At 45.0% G+C, this 17,202-nt stretch overlaps 1 protein-coding gene across 6 annotated transcripts in view; it reads right to left on the reverse strand.

Moving 5' to 3' along the window:
• Nucleotides 1-17,202, reverse strand: part of LOC116950297 (nitric oxide synthase 1) — a 127,310-nt gene that overhangs the window by 78,812 nt on the left and 31,296 nt on the right. For all 6 annotated transcript variants that reach the window (XM_076072477.1, XM_076072478.1, XM_076072479.1 and 3 more), the window contains exons 9-14: nt 14,922-15,096; nt 6,685-6,786; nt 5,128-5,322; nt 4,803-4,870; nt 3,172-3,316; nt 1,693-1,797 (exon numbers count right to left, since the gene is read on the reverse strand). In XM_076072477.1, coding sequence (XP_075928592.1) covers nt 1,693-1,797; nt 3,172-3,316; nt 4,803-4,870; nt 5,128-5,322; nt 6,685-6,786; nt 14,922-15,096 — 790 coding nt within the window. The remainder of the gene's footprint in view (nt 1-1,692; nt 1,798-3,171; nt 3,317-4,802; nt 4,871-5,127; nt 5,323-6,684; nt 6,787-14,921; nt 15,097-17,202) is intronic.

The following is a 17,202-nucleotide window of genomic DNA, read 5'->3' on the forward strand; positions in this document are numbered from 1 at the left end:
GACATGCGTTTTTCTGGATTTTGTTGTTGTTATTTTGTCTCTCACTGTTCAAATAAACCTACCATTAAAATTATAGACTGATCATTTCTTTGTCAGTGGCCAAACATACAAAATCGGCAGGGGATCAAATACTTTTTTCCCTCACTGTATGGTGATGACCACCAGGCTAACTACACTAATTACAATGTAACTAGCGACGACGGACCAGGCCACAGCCCGGGTCCAAGTCCACGTGTTGGAGACCGGTAGAACGTAGAATGTAGACGAAGGTTTCTTCAGGATGAACAACAACCCCGGCCCTTCTGGGGGACCCGGCTTATATTCTCTGCGGCGTCGCTGGCTCTGCCCTTGGCCACGACCACCTTCCAGAATCCTCGAGCAGGATCTGGACCCTGACCACGTGACCACCCCTAGCCCCCACTTGGGGCCCCTTTGTAGACTTAACCGGTCACGTGTCCTCTCGGGTCAACCAGAGTGCCATGGCCTTAGTAACCCCTTTCCTACAGCCGGCACCCCCACACCCTATCCTGTAGGGCTGGCACTGCACGCCAAGCGTGGTGCCATCCAGCGCTATCAATCAGCGCTCACCGAGCCCCTCTAGGGCCGGTACTGCACTCACACCATAATGTTATCCACGATGTCATTACACCACACGCCGTGCCTCTCGATGGCCGGCACTATTCAGTGACATCCCGCGATGTCACTACACTTATATAAGCTGTGCTGATATCCTGCTTTTTTATTTTTGACTTAAAACTTTCGTGACTGCAAGAATTAATATTCTTTGGTTCTTTCGGTAAAGTCATGTAGATAGAAAAATAATAATAAAAATAAAGTGAATAAAAAATAACAATCATAAAAATAATAATAAAGCATTAATGTATACTGTAGCCTGGTTCTTAATCGGAGTGAGTGTACTGGCAGTCTATAAGGTAGACTGTAGCCTGGTTATTAAGCTGGATGAGTGTACTGGCAGTCTATAATGTAGACTGTAGCCTGGTTTTTAAGCTTAACTACAGGCTACAGTCTACATTATAGGCGGCCAGTACGCTCGCTCAGTTTAATAACCATTGCTACAATTCTAGATTTGAAGTTTTCGTGACTGCAAGGATCCATATTCTTTGGTTCTTTCAGTAAAGTCACGTAGGGGGGGAAATAAATAAATAAAGGCTGCATGAAAAAAACTACTTTTTTATAAAAAATTCTTTATTTTTTACCTACGTGACTTTACCAAAATAACCATAGAGCATTGCTACAATCTACATTATAGAATGTACAATTTATGTTTTTTCCCCTCAACTACCCCAGCCACATAACCCTGATTCCATTCTCAGCCCCACCTGGACCCCTCTCACTATCTTGCTCTTCCAGACAAAGATCCCCCATGTAGCCTTAGCGGACTGTTGGGGAAAGTCCTGTTAGCGCGCATGTATGAAAGCCGGCACTGCACATGAAGGGGTAGGTGGCCAGCACCATACCCGGTCGCCCCTGTCTCCCTCGTGGCGATGTTTACACATCGCACAGGGTACTCATTTGAGAGTCGACCTAGGGGAGGCTTAGGACCAGTTCAGATAATCGTCACTGGTGATAGCCGTGAGCGGGAATCGACTCCCGGTCGCCAGGTTCGTAGAGTAGCACACTAACCGCTACACTACTGCTCCTCCAGACAGACACCCCCCCTCCCCAGCTCACCTCCCCATTCTCGGGGGGATCCCCATTGCCGAAGGTGCTGGTGACGACCAGAACGAGCGCTTCGTGCTCCAGGTCCACCGTGTCATAGTCTTGCATGCACACTACCTGTAAAAAAAACGCACCATCATAATTAACCATGATGAATCCACCAGTAGGCGAAGGCCTCCCCAAACTATCACAATCTCTCACGATCCTGTATGGATCCTGTATGAATCCTGTAATGTAACAATGATGTTATCACTCCATCTCCATGATGATTGCCCTCTCAGGTGTTCCCTCCTTTGACTACCACTCTGTACTTATTCTCGACCACAGGCCACAATTCCTTCTAATGACGTGTCCTGTCCAAGTCCACTTATCTTTCCTTGCTTCTTTGCAAATTTTTTCACATTTTGTTCAGACAAAATTGTCAATGTACCTGTACACATACTTGTAATACATTTACTATGAATAACATGATGCCCTTCATAAAAAAAACATATAGCCCTCTGTTTTCCACTGCTCTTTGAAGGCCTAACCATGCCAAGTATGTCATGGGGTTTGTTTGTTTTCTACCATTCTTCACAAAGGTGATAAGTGTGGGATGGGTGAAGGGGTTGTCTAGAATAGTTTCAGATATAATTTCCAACTGATGTTAGCCAGGGCCAGGAATCAAAATCAGGTCCGCTGGGTTCATAGAGCAGTGGGCTCACCACTGCACCACCGCTCTACCGCTAAATGAATTGCATGAATAAAAAGTCACAATATTCTTACATGACTTACATGTTTTCAAATCACACAGTCGTTGAGATGTACATTTCCAAAGGGTTTCTTTTCAATAAAGTATTAAAGCTTTCGTGACTGCATAAAATTACTCATTTTTTTGTGACTTTACCGAAAAAACCAATGAGTGGTTTCTTTTCAAACCAAATTTTTTTATTTTTATTCCAATTGTGCTATCGCAATCATGTCATGAGATGAGGCCATTCCCATTTGGAACTCTCAGACAGCAGTGCAGCACCCTGTGTCAGACAACAGCCATGAAAATATATTATATTATTTATCAAGCTTGTTAATTCAGGAAAGCCTCACGGAGTCTCGAAGCACTTTTTAGAATGGTATTGCCAAGTTACTACAGTAGGGGTGACGTGATATGTAATCTCAATTGATTAATGTGCAGGTAATTTCCAGCACTGCAATGTATGTTACATCAGGTTGTTTTTTTACTGTGGGAGGAATGCAAAAAGCTCTGAGGAACCCCATTGAGAGCAGGGGGAGACCGTGCAAACTCCACACAGAAAAGCGCCAGAGTCAGGAATCAAACCCAGACCCTTCTTGCTGTGAGGCCGTAGTGTTACCACTGTCACCCCACCACCCAAATATTTAATTAACATTTCTTAAAGCACTTCCATTGCCTTTCAGCTACATACATTTGAGGAACACCAATTGAGCTCACTTTCAATTACGATCTGAAATTCGCTATCATGTCAGCTGACCCACCTTGGCATCAAACGCATGCAGAAAGATCTCGCAGAGCGTCTTGGCGTACGCCTGTGACTTCCCAGTCTCCGTGGCATACAGCACTGTGGCCTTGACGCGCCGCGCCATCGCCTGTCCCATCAGCTTTGCCGAGAATTTGACGGCCCTGGGGAGAACGGGTGAGCGGTCAGTCACACAGAACACATGCTGTAGTCAGCACTGTTGGGCCAGCAAGGCTGACGCAGCATTAACACTAGTACTGTATAGAGAAAATAGCCTGGGTTTGATTCCCGACTTGGGTGCCTTTATGCATGAGTTTCCTCTAGGTCGTCCGCTTGTCCTCCCCATAGCTAAAAAAACCAGACAATGTAACTGGTATTGGCCAAACATCCCATTGCTGTAAAATTATTTGAAAATTACTCATTTGGTATGACACACAGCAACATCACCCCCGACTGCAAAAACTTTGCAGGACCTTCCTGAAAAAGAGTCTTGAGACTGAATTAGGTTTCTCTGGGTACAGCACTAATATAATCATAAGTGAGGCCAGATGAAGATGATGACTAAGCCCTCGCTGCAGCAGGTGAAATCTCGTTGGTGAAATCTGGATTTGAGGTTTTCGTGACTGCAGGGATCCATATTCTTTGGTTCTGTCGGTAAAGTCACGTAGATATAAAACAACATAAATCGTTGGTAAACAAAAGGCTGCCCCAATTTATTACCATGAATATTCATATATTCAGCTGCCTTTGTGCACAAATATATTTTGTATCGATCCCATCAATGTTCCAAACCTTATTTGCTCGAATAAACATCACTTACTTGGGCAGAATTATTAACAAATTGAAAACCAAGTTAAAAGACTAAAATACAGACCCAAACTTAAATAAAACATCAAAAGGCAAGATTCTCATCTGTTATGCGACATTGCTGAAAACCAAATTCCCATCTCTATTCAACAGCTGCAGGTAACATTTTCAGCCCCTCCACACTGTGCATTCATATATGTTACAAACAGAAGAAATGTAAGCACATATACATGCAATGACATATACAAAGACAAAAATCCCCTATATCCCCTATATAGCCAACACGACCTGGTGGGGCTAGTGCTGTTAGGGAGCATCTATTAAGGCCGGTATGCCACATGAGGAGGTCGATGCCCGGCACCATGCCTGGCCATCTTTGTTCCCCCACAGCTGACATGTACACACCACACGAGATACTCATTTAAGGCAGAGTTGATGTAGGTGAGGCCCAGGACCGTTGCGAGGAATAAAATTCAAATTGCCGGATACGTAGCACAGGATGCTAATCACTATGCTACCACTCCTCACAATCAGAACACATCAATGCAGACATAGGCACACACAGTCATGGACAAACACACACACTAAGGCCTGTATCCTTAGTCACAGCTCAGGCTCAAGTGAGCCAACTCAAAGCAACGTTGAACTTGAGCCAGCTTTAAGCATGGTCCCAATCATAATCAGAACAATCCTTGAGCAGAGCCTGAGTCAAGCCATGGCCGAGCCACTCATGCGACTTTGAAAGAAACTGAGTGTCTTAATTTTGAGCTGAACTGTGTCCGAGCCCAAGCCAGAGCTAAGCCGTAACTAAAAATATGACCCGAAGCTGCAATCTTGCCATACTCAGCCAGTTTCTTGAAACTGATCACTTTCTTCTTGTTTGCTGACTTCCATGTTTTCCAGGGTGCCGGCTGACAGAGTGGGCAATGGGGGTGGAAAGACGGTGGAGATAGAGTTAGGTGGAGGTTGGGAAGGGAATTCATAAGAAGAAGAGGGTTGAGATGGTAACAGTGAGTAGACGGTTATTTTCAGCCTGCATCCAAATTACATGTGTTATAGAGTGTAATGCAAATACGCATTCTTAATTCAACCTAGTAGAAGGTCAGGTGAACAATGCAGATATCTCACCTGGTAGAGGAAGGTCAGGTGAAGGATGGAGGTGTCTCACCTGGTAGAGGAAGGATGGGGAGAGCGTGTAGTTGAGCATCTCCTGGTGGAAGGCCGGCGTGAGTGAGCTGGACATGGGCGGCACGATCCACACCCAGTCGGCCGGGCAACCCCCGCGCGCCTGGTACTCGTTCTCCATGTGCTTGAGGAACGACTCCGCGGCCGTGTGATGGTCCACAATGGTCACCTTGTCGCTCTGGGTGGAGCACACACACGTGCAACAATAATGTTTGAATTAACACTGCATTTTATAACTCTATCTACAACCCTAACACTTGGGCCAAACGTGAAGTTAACGTGTCTAATTTGTTATTCTTTTTATGGTTGTTTACTCAGTAGAGGCTCAGTCTCAGAACTCTTATTAAAGAGGGTGCTACACATGTGTTGAGTAGCGTGATTACGTCATGGGGTAGTGGGATTACGTCATTTGACGGGGATTTGTAAGGGGGTACTTAAGAGGGACCCCGTGACGTGAGCGGGGTCGTTGTGGGAGCCCGGGAGTGTGGATCGGCTGGAAGAGGTCTCAGAGAGATAGCCGAGAGTAGAGCTCTAAGAAGTCTGTGAGAACCGGCTGATAGTGATTGAGGTTCTTCTCTCCTCGTGTTTAATAAACGGCGTAAGCCCTTACATGAAGTTCCGTCTCAAAGTGGTTCTACATCACAACACATGTTTTGCAGTTGGCGTTGACATCGCTATGTATAATCCCAATTGAGTAATGCTACAGGAATTTTATTAGCATTGGGACGTTTGGTCAATACAAATTACGTTGTATATATTTTAGCGATGGAAAAGAACCAGGTAACTCAGAGGAAACCCATACGGAACAGAGGGAGCACACGCATACATACAAACAAACTCTACACAGAAAGACACCCGAGTCGGAAATCAAATCCAGGTGCTTCTTGTGAGGCACAAGTGTTACCACTGCACCAGTTAAGTATGAGGCCCAAAGGATGGGAGAGTAGTAAAGCGTGACACCTGCTGACAGCGTGAAACCTGATGAGACAAAACCTGATGAGTAGTGACACCTGTTGAGCTATGGCACTTGGTGAGTAGTGACACCCGGTGAGTAGTGACACCTGTGGAGAGTGACACCTGTTGAGAGTGTGACACCTGTTGAGCTATGGCACCTGGTGTGTAGTGACACCTGTTGAGCTATGGCACCTGGTGAGTAGTGACACCTGTTACGAGTGACACCTGTTGAGAGTGTGACACCTGTTAAGCTATGACACATTGTGAGTAGTAACACCAGGTGAGAGTGTGACACCTGTTGAGCTATGGCACTTAGTGAGTAGTGACACCCGGTGAGTAGTGACACCTGTTGAGCTTTGACACCTGGTGAGTAGTGACACCAGGTGAGTGTGACACCTGGTGAGTAGTGACACCTATTGAGCTATGACACCTGGTGAGTAGTGAGACCAGGTGAGAGTGTGACACCTGTTAAGCTTTGACACCAGGTGAGTAGTGACACCTTTTGAATAGTGACACTAGGTGAAAGAGTGACACCTGGTGAGCTATGACACCTCCTGAGTAGTGACACCAGGTGAGAGTGTGACACCTGGTAACTGTGCAGCACGGCGATGTTGATCTCCACGGCCGCCTGGTCCTTCCAAAGTGACGTCACGTTCCCCGTGTCCAAACCCAGCCTCTTGCCCACATCCTGGAGGGAGGCAGAGTGAAGAGTCAGGAGCGATGGGGACCATAGGGTGAGCATGCATCTCTGCTCCATAATTGAATAACGTCCTTAACTTAAGGTGGCAGGATGGCGCAGTGATAACACTGCTGCCTTGCAGCAAGAAGGAACTGATTTCTATTCCTGACTGGGCACCCTTCTGCGTGGAATGTATATGTTCTTGTCCTGTTCTGAATGGGTTTCCTCCGAGTTCTCTTGGTTCCTGCCACTGCTAAACATCGCAATGCTGAAATTTACCTGTATATTACCGTGCTAATCGGCGGTGCAGGGGAACTCAATTTGGATGTATAATCCCCATTGGGATGTGTAATCCTAATTCAGTTCCCCCTCTTCTCCAATTAGCATGGTTGGCTGTGCACGGTGCGAAAGAAGTTCAACATACACATAGCAAAGTCACGCCCTACTGCAAAAACTTGGTAAAACCCTCCTGAAAAAAAGTATTGAGACTCAGTGAGGCTTTCCTGATGAAACAATCATACTATCCACTTACCTAGGAAATCCTCACATGTCTCAATACTTTTTCAGAAGGGTCCTGCATTTAAGCTCCTTTAATGAGTATTTTGTTCCATGTAGGAGACAAGGAGCAAACAATCTCACTATTAAGCAGAAGACACAACGATGACACAGTCATCTTGATAGAACATATAAGCATAAAACAGATTCTCACACGCACGATTTGATGCATATATCCTGAGCCGAGGGATGGAACATGTCTAAGATGACATCCACCAGAGAGATGGAGCAATGGAGTCAGCATGTATGCAGTTGCTGGATGGATTGTTGCATCGCAGGATTGTGGGGGGTGGCGACAGCTTCGGGAAGTCTCCCTCCAGCATACAAATCTATTTTTAGTCATGAATCAAATCCTTGTCCCTTTCCAAGTTTTAAGCAACATCAGCACCACAAAGCTTTAAACATGTTATGCTTGAAGGTGTTAACATTTTAAGCATTACGGACACTTGTGACTGCTACACAGATAAATCCATTTCTCATAAACGGAGCTGTTTTTGCAAACTTAAATCATTGCAAAGGTATAGACTGTGAGACACTCTCTTGATGGTGATAATGAATCACGGTGATGTGAGAGTGGAGAATGTGCAGTAATGATTTCCAAAACCAAACCACAAACAAAAATAATGTCATGAAACCATAGTTAGAACATTAAAAGCAATACAGAAATTTTGGGTCAAAATGTCTCCCTGGTCAAATGAGCAATTCAGCAGGCCTTACCTCTGTATGGCATAGAATAGTAATGTGTAGTGGCATAGAATAGTAATGTAGCAGCATAGCGCTGGCTGCTGGCGGGGAAGGGGATCTGCGGCTTACGGCAGCCCTGACGTCAGCAGGCCAGGTTATACACCAGAGGGGGATCTAAGGGAAAGGTCATAGAAGGGACACGCCAAGAACACGTTGGTAGGTTCTAGAAAGGGGGCGTTGCTCGGGGTGGAGCCCAGCCACGCTGAGAGTATAAGAAGGGCCCCTATAGGAGACCTCGGGGCTGTTGTGTGGAGTGGGCTCCCCGTCATGCTACTGAAGTCTTCGTCACTATTCTTCTCCTCGCCTTCAACGTCCTCCGCCCCGCCAACATCCGCTTCCTCGGGCCCGCAGGCAAGTCGCGATGCATCAGACACCCGGCCGAAAATGTCACATCATACATCCCCCTTGTTGAGCGCGACGGGTTCGCACACTGTCATCCCTCATCGTGTTACGGCACGTGAGCAATGGACTTCGGCAAAACTTTGCTGACACTGAAGCGTGACTTCTTGTGGCCCGGGATGACGGATGACGTGTACCACATGGTCAGGCAGGTCCAGCTACCGTTACAATCCATCGTGGTGTCTCGTATTAACGAGCTGGTTGCTCTGGACATCCTCAGGCCATTTCCCGCCACTCAGAGGGGAAATAAATTCCTCCTCGTTGGGGTGGAATACCTATCCCGGTGGCCGGTGGCGTGGCCTCTGCCAGATCAGTCGACCGCATCCATTGCGGACACATTCGTACACGGGTACGTTTTGGACAAAGGGGCCCCGGAACAACTCCTTACGGACCAGCGGTGAAATTTTTCTTTGAAATTGTTAAAGGAGGTGTGCGATTCCCTGGGTACAAAAAAATTCGGACATCGCCATACTATCCCCAGACAGACGGGATAGTAGAGTGCTTGCACAGGACTCTTACGTCCATGTTGTGCCAACAGGACAGGCACAGTCGGACTGGGACTTACACATTCCAAGTGTCCTGGCCGCATGGCCTCTCACGCCTCAACAGGATTCTCCCCGTTTTACCTCATGTATGGGAGGGAAAGTGACCCCCCCATGGAGGCTCAGTTAGGCATGGACTTGGGCAAAAAAGTCCATTATGCCCATGCCCATGCAGGTCACGATCAAGCGGCTGACGGAAGAGTGGGAGGCGTCTCGAGGGAATTCGGCTAAACGACATACCGCGAATGAATAACTTGTAGGGCAACGGGAGTCCGGGACTCCATGGACCGCTAGGGACAAGGCGTGGTTGCATTGTCCCCAGGTGCCCCTAGGTACGTCCCCCAAATTGCACCGGCCGTGGCAGGGCCATGTTGAGGTGATTGAGGTTAAGAAGCTGCAGTGCATGCGTATACAGGTCGATCGCCGGCGCTGGTTTGTGCACCTGTCACGGTTGAAGCCCTATATTGCGCCCTGTGTTGACAGTTCATCTCCACCTCCTGAGTGCCGAGTGTCTGACGTGTCCGACAAACCAGGGCGAGCGAGCCCGGTGGTTATGCCTCAGAAGGATTCCATTGTATCACCCGCAGAATGCCAGCGCCTGACGCCCGCAGATCCACCAGCAGCACCTCCGAAGAACGGACCAGGGGTGACGGACCGGTTGCCATCTTCTTCCCGGCAGGGGCCGCGCCCATTAGGCCATTTACGTATTGTCCCCGGGGTCCCCAGCATGCCAATTCCCATCCTAGCTAGGGGTCCGGCAGCGAGGACCCGCTCGAAAAGTGTTTCGTTTCGATAACCCGCCCCTTTTCCATCGTTCACTTCCTTGCGGTTCGGGTTCATTGTTGAGGGTTATCGCCTAGAATTTGTTATTCCTCCATGTTAGCTTTGTTGCATTAGCGCATTTGTGCAGTTCCCTTCTACATAGGTGATTGATGTCAGCCAGGACGGCTATTTTTTTTTCACGGAAGGGGGTGATGTGGTGGCATAAAATAGTAATGTGTAAATCTTGACTTAAAGCTTTCATGACTGCAGGAATTCATATTCTTTGGGTCTTTCGGTAAAGCCACATAGATAGAAAAATAATAATGCTCTTTTTTATTATTTTTCGATCTACTTGGCTTTACCAAAAGACCCAAAGAATAATAATGTATAGTGACATAGAATAGTAATATAGCAGCATAGCGCTGGCTGCTGGCAGGGAAGGGGATCTGCGGCTTATGGCAGCCCTGACGTCAGTAGGCCAGGTTATAGACCAGAGGGGGATCTAAGGGAAAGGTCACAGAAGGGGCACACCAAGAACCTCCTGGTAGGTTCTAGAAAGGGGGCATGGCTGGAAGCAGAACCAGACCACGCTGAGAGTATAACAAGGGCCCCTGTAGGGGACCTCGGGGCTGTTGTGTGGAGTGGGATCCCCATCGTGCTGCTGAAGTCTTTGTCACCATTCTTCTCGTCGTCTTCACCATCTTTCTTGTCATCGTCTCCGTCTTCACCATCTCGGGGCGTCACCAGTCAGGTAGCCTACCAACTGTCCTGACTGAGTAACGTCGCCGACAATAGACGGACTAATTATAAACTTTTTTTTCATAGGTCGGCTTTCACAACCAATATTGATTCATAATTAGTTTATTTTGGGTTAGGTCGTGTTGTTATGGCACCTGAGTACTACCTGGAAAGCAATTATGAATAATAATAATAATAATACAAAGAATCGTAATGATGCAAATGTAATGTGACCATTAGAAATGACACTTAACTAAAATCGTAATAACATGGAAAAAAACCCTGTTGATCATTTAATGCTGAACTAGAATCACAATAGCATTACAACTCTTACTGCATTACTAACACAATATATAATGTCTTAATCATATAATTAATATAATTAAGGAAAGCTTATTTTCACAACCACTAAATAGATTAACCTTATTACACAAATCTCCTCTGCCAATCACAACCAATCAACCAACAATCAAAGCTAATTGTTAAACTGGTTCACCTGTATGCTTGTCTTGATGATTTCATGGCACCTACCTAAGGACTTAAACCAGGAAGCTCCTTTAAACAAGATTTGAGCTTTTGTTACCACCTCATGATGCTGGATGTAATGTACAACGAAACAAATTAAATTGAAAAATGTTTATTGCTTTTCAACATTCCGGTTTTCTGAAAACCCAAATAAATTGCCATTTTGCCCACCTAACAAATTTATTTAATTGGCTATGTTTGGTGCTGGATGGTTAAAGTTTTAAAAAATGTCATACCTCCACAATCTTGCCGAAAAGACACAAATGATTAATCAAAAACACTACTGTTGAATGTTGCCCACCTTATACTCGTTTTTTTATCAATCTCATGGGATTTATGAGCTTAGGCAACCCTTAACTTGGATGTGAACTGGCAATCTAATTGCAAGTAGAGTGCTTTGTTATCACTATACTGATTTAAATTAATGAATGTTTAATGCAATATTTCCAATAACTCCTGTTGGTTTCTCCACACTGAGTGGTTGAGTTCACCAAGTGCAGCTCATGAGATAGATTCATAGAACCTGCAAAAATATGCTGGACCATTCAATGTAGAGACAACCAGTGTCTTAATGCGGGGGAACTGGCCCCCACCACAGGAACGTGGAATTTTCACCAATGCCACTTAGCCAGTATTAAGCAAGCACCTGTGAGAGCTTGGACCCTTGTTTGATGCTGGTTGAATGGTTCCGAGGAGAGGGAGCAATAAAATCAGCTCTTTGTGGATGAGGCTGGAAAGATTGTTTCATCTCAGGGCCATGAGAGATGGAAACGGCCTGGGGAAGGTGTCATCCAAGCATTGAATTGATCATGGATGATGATTGGTTTGTGACATTGCCCAGAGGTAACGTGTTTTCACAGGTTGGCAGTTTGAGCCCAGCGACCGCCACGGTTTATATTGCGGGAATATTAACAGTAAAAATATGCACTGGCTGCTTCACAGTGAACATTAAAAATTCCGTGACGAATTCAGAAAAAAGTAGGCCATGTGTGTCAGCGTCATGATCCGTATTTGATAAATTACTCAATTTATTTAACTAGGATAAAACTAGTCACATTTACTCCTCCCAATGTCTACATTCTGGCCTCTGCTGTGTGCTCATTGTGCCTTGCAGGGACAGGTGCCTACAAGTGTCCCCTGCTGTAGCGCGCTGTGATCCAGCCCCGAGGTTGGTCCCAATCATGCATAGAATTTCCATGATCTTTGGTTCTATTGGGTAAAGTCACGTAGGTGAAAATAAAATAACAAAAAATCACGACGTTTCGGCCACAACACAAGCGGCCTTCATCAGGTGAAGGGACGAGACTGTCTGGAGGACAGCGCTGGAGTGGAAGAAGCCACGCTTAGATCACGACCTTTAAGCTGTGTGAGAAGAAAAAGACCAAGCGCCTTGACAAAGGAATTAGCATATAATTTAGCATTGAAATGGCTCATTGAAATAGCTAAGTTAAAGTGTACACATCCGCAGAGGTACCCCTTGACAAAGGAATTAGCATCGAATTTAGCATTGAAATAGCTGAGTGATTAGCTTGTAACTGGTCACAGAAATAGCTGTGTTAAAGTTAGAGCATATACATTCACCGAGGCACCTAGTACTCATCAAACAGGAGAATTTAGCGAAACACAACCACGCTCAGACATCGGACCTGTGTGCGAGCAAACAAGGTGTTCTGACAAAGAAATTAGCATAAAAATTAGCATTTGATTGGCGGATTTTAGGAAAGAGGTGGTGTACGTGCCGGTGGACTTGCAGTTTGGCGTGGGGGGGGGGGGAAAGGGGGGAGGGGGAGTTTACCTATTGATGGTGTGAAAAGGGGGAATTTATAAGAGCTGCGAAAGTTTGGGGTATCACTACTTGAAAAATATACTGTACCATTGAAATTAGTTTAATGTTTAGTTCAATTTAGAACATCTTTCCAATGGTTGCTTAATTTGAAACCATCCTCTCGGTTGAAATTGTGTCTGTGTTTGTAGATCTGAATTGTTTCATGAACAAATCTCTGATAAAAGCCCGTGGGTTTGCAAAGAACCTTGGTATCGGAGAAAATTATATCGTGATCCCCCACAGCGTTGTAACAGTGATCAGCCACGGCAGAAGAATTCGTTTTGCCGTGTTTCAAATCTGATTTGTGCTCGCGAATTCGGTCAGAGACATGTCGCTTTGTCTAACCGATGTAGCAATCACCGCAGGTACAACTCAATTTGTAAACCCCGGGGTACTGTAAATCAGGAATGACATCCTTCACGGATGGGATCAGATCACGAATTTTGTGTACTGTATTGAACCGGACCTGGATCTTGTGTTTGTTTAGAATTTTCGAAATCTTTTTAGTAACGCCTGCTATATATGGAAGTGTGATGGTTTTGACCGGAGTATCAAGTGGTTGTTTCTGTATGGAGGGAGAGACAGCTTGGCGGATGGTACGGTGAGAGTAACCATTCCTTTTGAGGGCCAGGTGTACATGTTTTAATTCACTGGTCAGGTGGTGTTGGTCTGAAATGCAATGAGCCCTATGGTATAAAGTTTTGATGAGAGAATTCTTTTGGGCTGGGTGGTGGTGGGAATCAGGTTTCAAGTAGGAATCTGTATGGGTGGGTTTCCTGTAGACAGAATGTTCATGAAGCATTTCAGATCTACAAACACAGACACAATTTCAACCAAGAGGATGGTTTCAAATTAAGCAACCATTGGAAATATGTTCTAAATCGAACTAAACATTAAACTAATTTCAATGGTACAGTATATTTTTCAAGTAGTGGTACCCCAAACTTTCGCAGCTCTTATAAATTCCCCCTTTTCACACCATCAATAGGTAAACTCCCCCTCCCCCCTTTTCCCCCGCCCCGCGCCAAACTGCAAGTCCACCGGCACGTACACCACCTCTTTCCTAAAATCCGCCAATCAAATGCTAATTTTTATGCTAATTTCTTTGTCAGAACACCTTGTTTGCTCGCACACAGGTCCGATGTCTGAGCGTGGTTGTGTTTCGCTAAATTCTCCTGTTTGATGAGTACTAGGTGCCTCGGTGAATGTATATGCTCTAACTTTAACACAGCTATTTCTGTGACCAGTTACAAGCTAATCACTCAGCTATTTCAATGCTAAATTCGATGCTAATTCCTTTGTCAAGGGGTACCTCTGCGGATGTGTATACTTTAACTTAGCTATTTCAATGAGCCATTTCAATGCTAAATTATATGCTAATTCCTTTGTCAAGGCGCTTGGTCTTTTTCTTCTCACACAGCTTAAAGGTCGTGATCTAAGCGTGGCTTCTTCCACTCCAGCGCTAATTCCTTTGTCAAGGGGTACCTCTGCGGATGTGTATACTTTAACTTAGCTATTTCAATGAGCCATTTCAATGCTAAATTATATGCTAATTCCTTTGTCAAGGCGCTTGGTCTTTGTCTTCTCACACAGCTTAAAGGTCGTGATCTAAGCGTGGCTTCTTCCACTCCAGCACTGTCCTCCAGACAGTCTCGTCCCTTCACCTGATGAAGGCCGCTTGTGTTGTGGCCGAAACGTCATGATTTTTTGTTATTTTATTTTCACCTACGTGACTTTACCCAATAGAACCAAAGAGTATGGATCCTAGCAGTCACGAAAGCTTTAAATCTATAATTTCCATGAGTTGTGCCTGACCTAAGCCATGCATGTATGAATGTTGAACTTCTTTCGCACCGTGCGTAGCCAACTGCGTTAATTGGAGATGCGGGGGAAAGACAACAGACTATCACCGAGCTGCTCATGCATCTTTGAAAGCAACTGAACAGCTCAAGCCTGAGCTGAGCCGTATTAGAGGCCATGGCAGAGCCAAGCCGCCACTAAATATACGGCCCTAAGTGATGATAAAGCAGGTGCCTGGCACAGCACCCAGTTACCTGGATCACGTTGAGTCGGCCAGTGTCGCAGAAGTCCCTTAGGCCAATCTCGGTGCCCATGTACCAGCCGTTAAACGGACACGCGGTGAACTCCAGTCCGCCCACCTCCAGGGCCATGTTGGCCACAGCTGGCACCGCATACCAGCGCAGACCCATATCCACAAACCAGTCATACCTACCAGAGAGCACGGAGAGGCCAAGAGGTTGTGAGAGGTCTAGAAGATCACAGTGAGATCAAAAGGAAGTTGTCACATGAAGGTCACAGGTCAAGGTTATGGGGAGATCACAAGGCAGTCACAGGCAAGTTAAAAGGTCATTGCCAGGTTAGGTTATCAGGTTATGCGGAGGCCAATGTAAAACTAATGGGAGGACAAGAGGTCATGGGGAATTCATGGGGAGGTCAACAGGAAGTCAATGTTAAGGTCATACAGGAGTCGTGGGGAGATGAGGCTTATTTAACAAGTGAAATATTACAACTAAGATCTTGTTTTGAATCGTTAAAGTTTCATTTTTGTAAAACTTTGTTAAACCTCCTTAAATATTCTAAGGGGGCAACTCAATACATTTCATTGTGCTACAATATTCGGACTGTTAAACTGGCTCCAATGAAACGGCATTTGTCAATATTTAATCATGTATTCTCGATCAGAGGTTTGTACGCATGATATCGACGTGTGTGCCACCCCAGGCCTAGTTTGTGTACAGCCCTTTGTCAATCCACTGCTGAATGTGGGCCACCCTTCAGTGAATGAGGATTATTTGACCATACTTCACCATGCTTGTCAGCATGAATTTATCAAGGCAGGGAGCATAGGAGTACTATACAGTATAATGGATTTTGGCACACTGCCCTCTGCTCCACAGCCTATAACGCCTATTATACGCTGTGGCCATCCATCCAAGCACTATCCAGGCCCAAATCTGCTGAGCTTCCGAGATCTGACAAGACCAGGCATACTTCGGGTGATTTGGTTACAGGCAAGTTATTGCTCTGATAAGTAAATTTGATTCTGTCTGTTTTGATACAAAAAATACAACATCCCTAAACCAGCTTTCGTGACTGCAGGAATAACTTTTTGTTTCTTTCGGTAAAGTCACGTAGAAATAATAATAATAATTAAATAATAGAATACGATGTTTCGATTGCAACACAAGCAATCATCATCAGGTACAAATGAAGAAAAAAACTAGTAAACTTAGAAATATAATGCAATACAACGCAGAGAGTCGGCTAACATAACAGTCAAATTTAAACCACCTCTACGGGGAGTATTTAAGTTAGTTTTCTCTCTCTCCCTGTGTCTCTGTGTTGTCTCTCTCTGCTTATGTGTCTGTCCATGTGTCTCCGTGTCTGTGTTTTGTCTCTCTCTCAAATTGAGCACTCTTTGGAAGGACATAATCAACCAGGTAGGGTGTTGACTGTTATGTTAGCCGACCCTCTCTGTTGTATTGCATTATATTTCTAAGTTTACAAGGTTTTTTCTTCTCATTCATTTGTACCTGATGATTGCTTGTGTTGCAATCTAAACGTCGTATTCTATTATTTAATTAATTTTCTTTCTACGTGACTTTACCGAAAGAACCAAAAAGTTATCCCTAAACCAATTACGATAAAACTCGCCATAGCTTGTCAGTACCAATTTAGGGTTCTGTGTAGTTTTGGGGAAAAATTGGCAAGAAAAAACCGTCAAAAAGCATGTTTATTATTTTAAAAAATCCATCATTATTCTGTTCCAGTACGATTAACGCACTTGCATTACAACGCAAGCAAGTTGGTTGGTGTTGAAGCCGAACGTGCATGTCCATGAGCAAACACATATATTTGTGAATGGGGTCCAGTGCACTTACCAATAATGCCTGCTAATCCAGAAGCATTTGTTTAACAAGCTTGGCTGTTGATGAGACCCAGAGGGTCAAAACAAGTTCAATTTGAATTTCGATTTAAAGATTTCGTGACTGCAATGATTCATCTTCTTTGGTTCTTTCGGTAAAGTCATGTAGAATGATAATAAAATAATAAATTGATAAAATAAAATAACACAATAATATTCTCACGACGTTTCGGCCACAACACAAGCGGCCTTCATCAGGTGAAGGGGGGCGAGACTGTCTGGTAGGACAGCACTGGAGTGAAAGAGCCACGTTCAGATACGGCCTTTAAGCTGTGTGAGAGGAACAAAGTGCCTTGACAAAGGAATTAGCATATAATTTAGCATTGAAATGGCTGAATGATTAGCTTGTGACTGGTCACAGAAATAGCTATGTTAAAAGTTAAAGCATA

The sequence above is a fragment of the Petromyzon marinus genome, chromosome 38 (genome assembly GCF_048934315.1).
Source record: "Petromyzon marinus isolate PM22_M1 ecotype Great Lakes invasive population chromosome 38, UKy_Petmar_22M1.pri1.0, whole genome shotgun sequence".
Taxonomy (NCBI): Eukaryota; Metazoa; Chordata; class Hyperoartia; order Petromyzontiformes; family Petromyzontidae; genus Petromyzon; species Petromyzon marinus.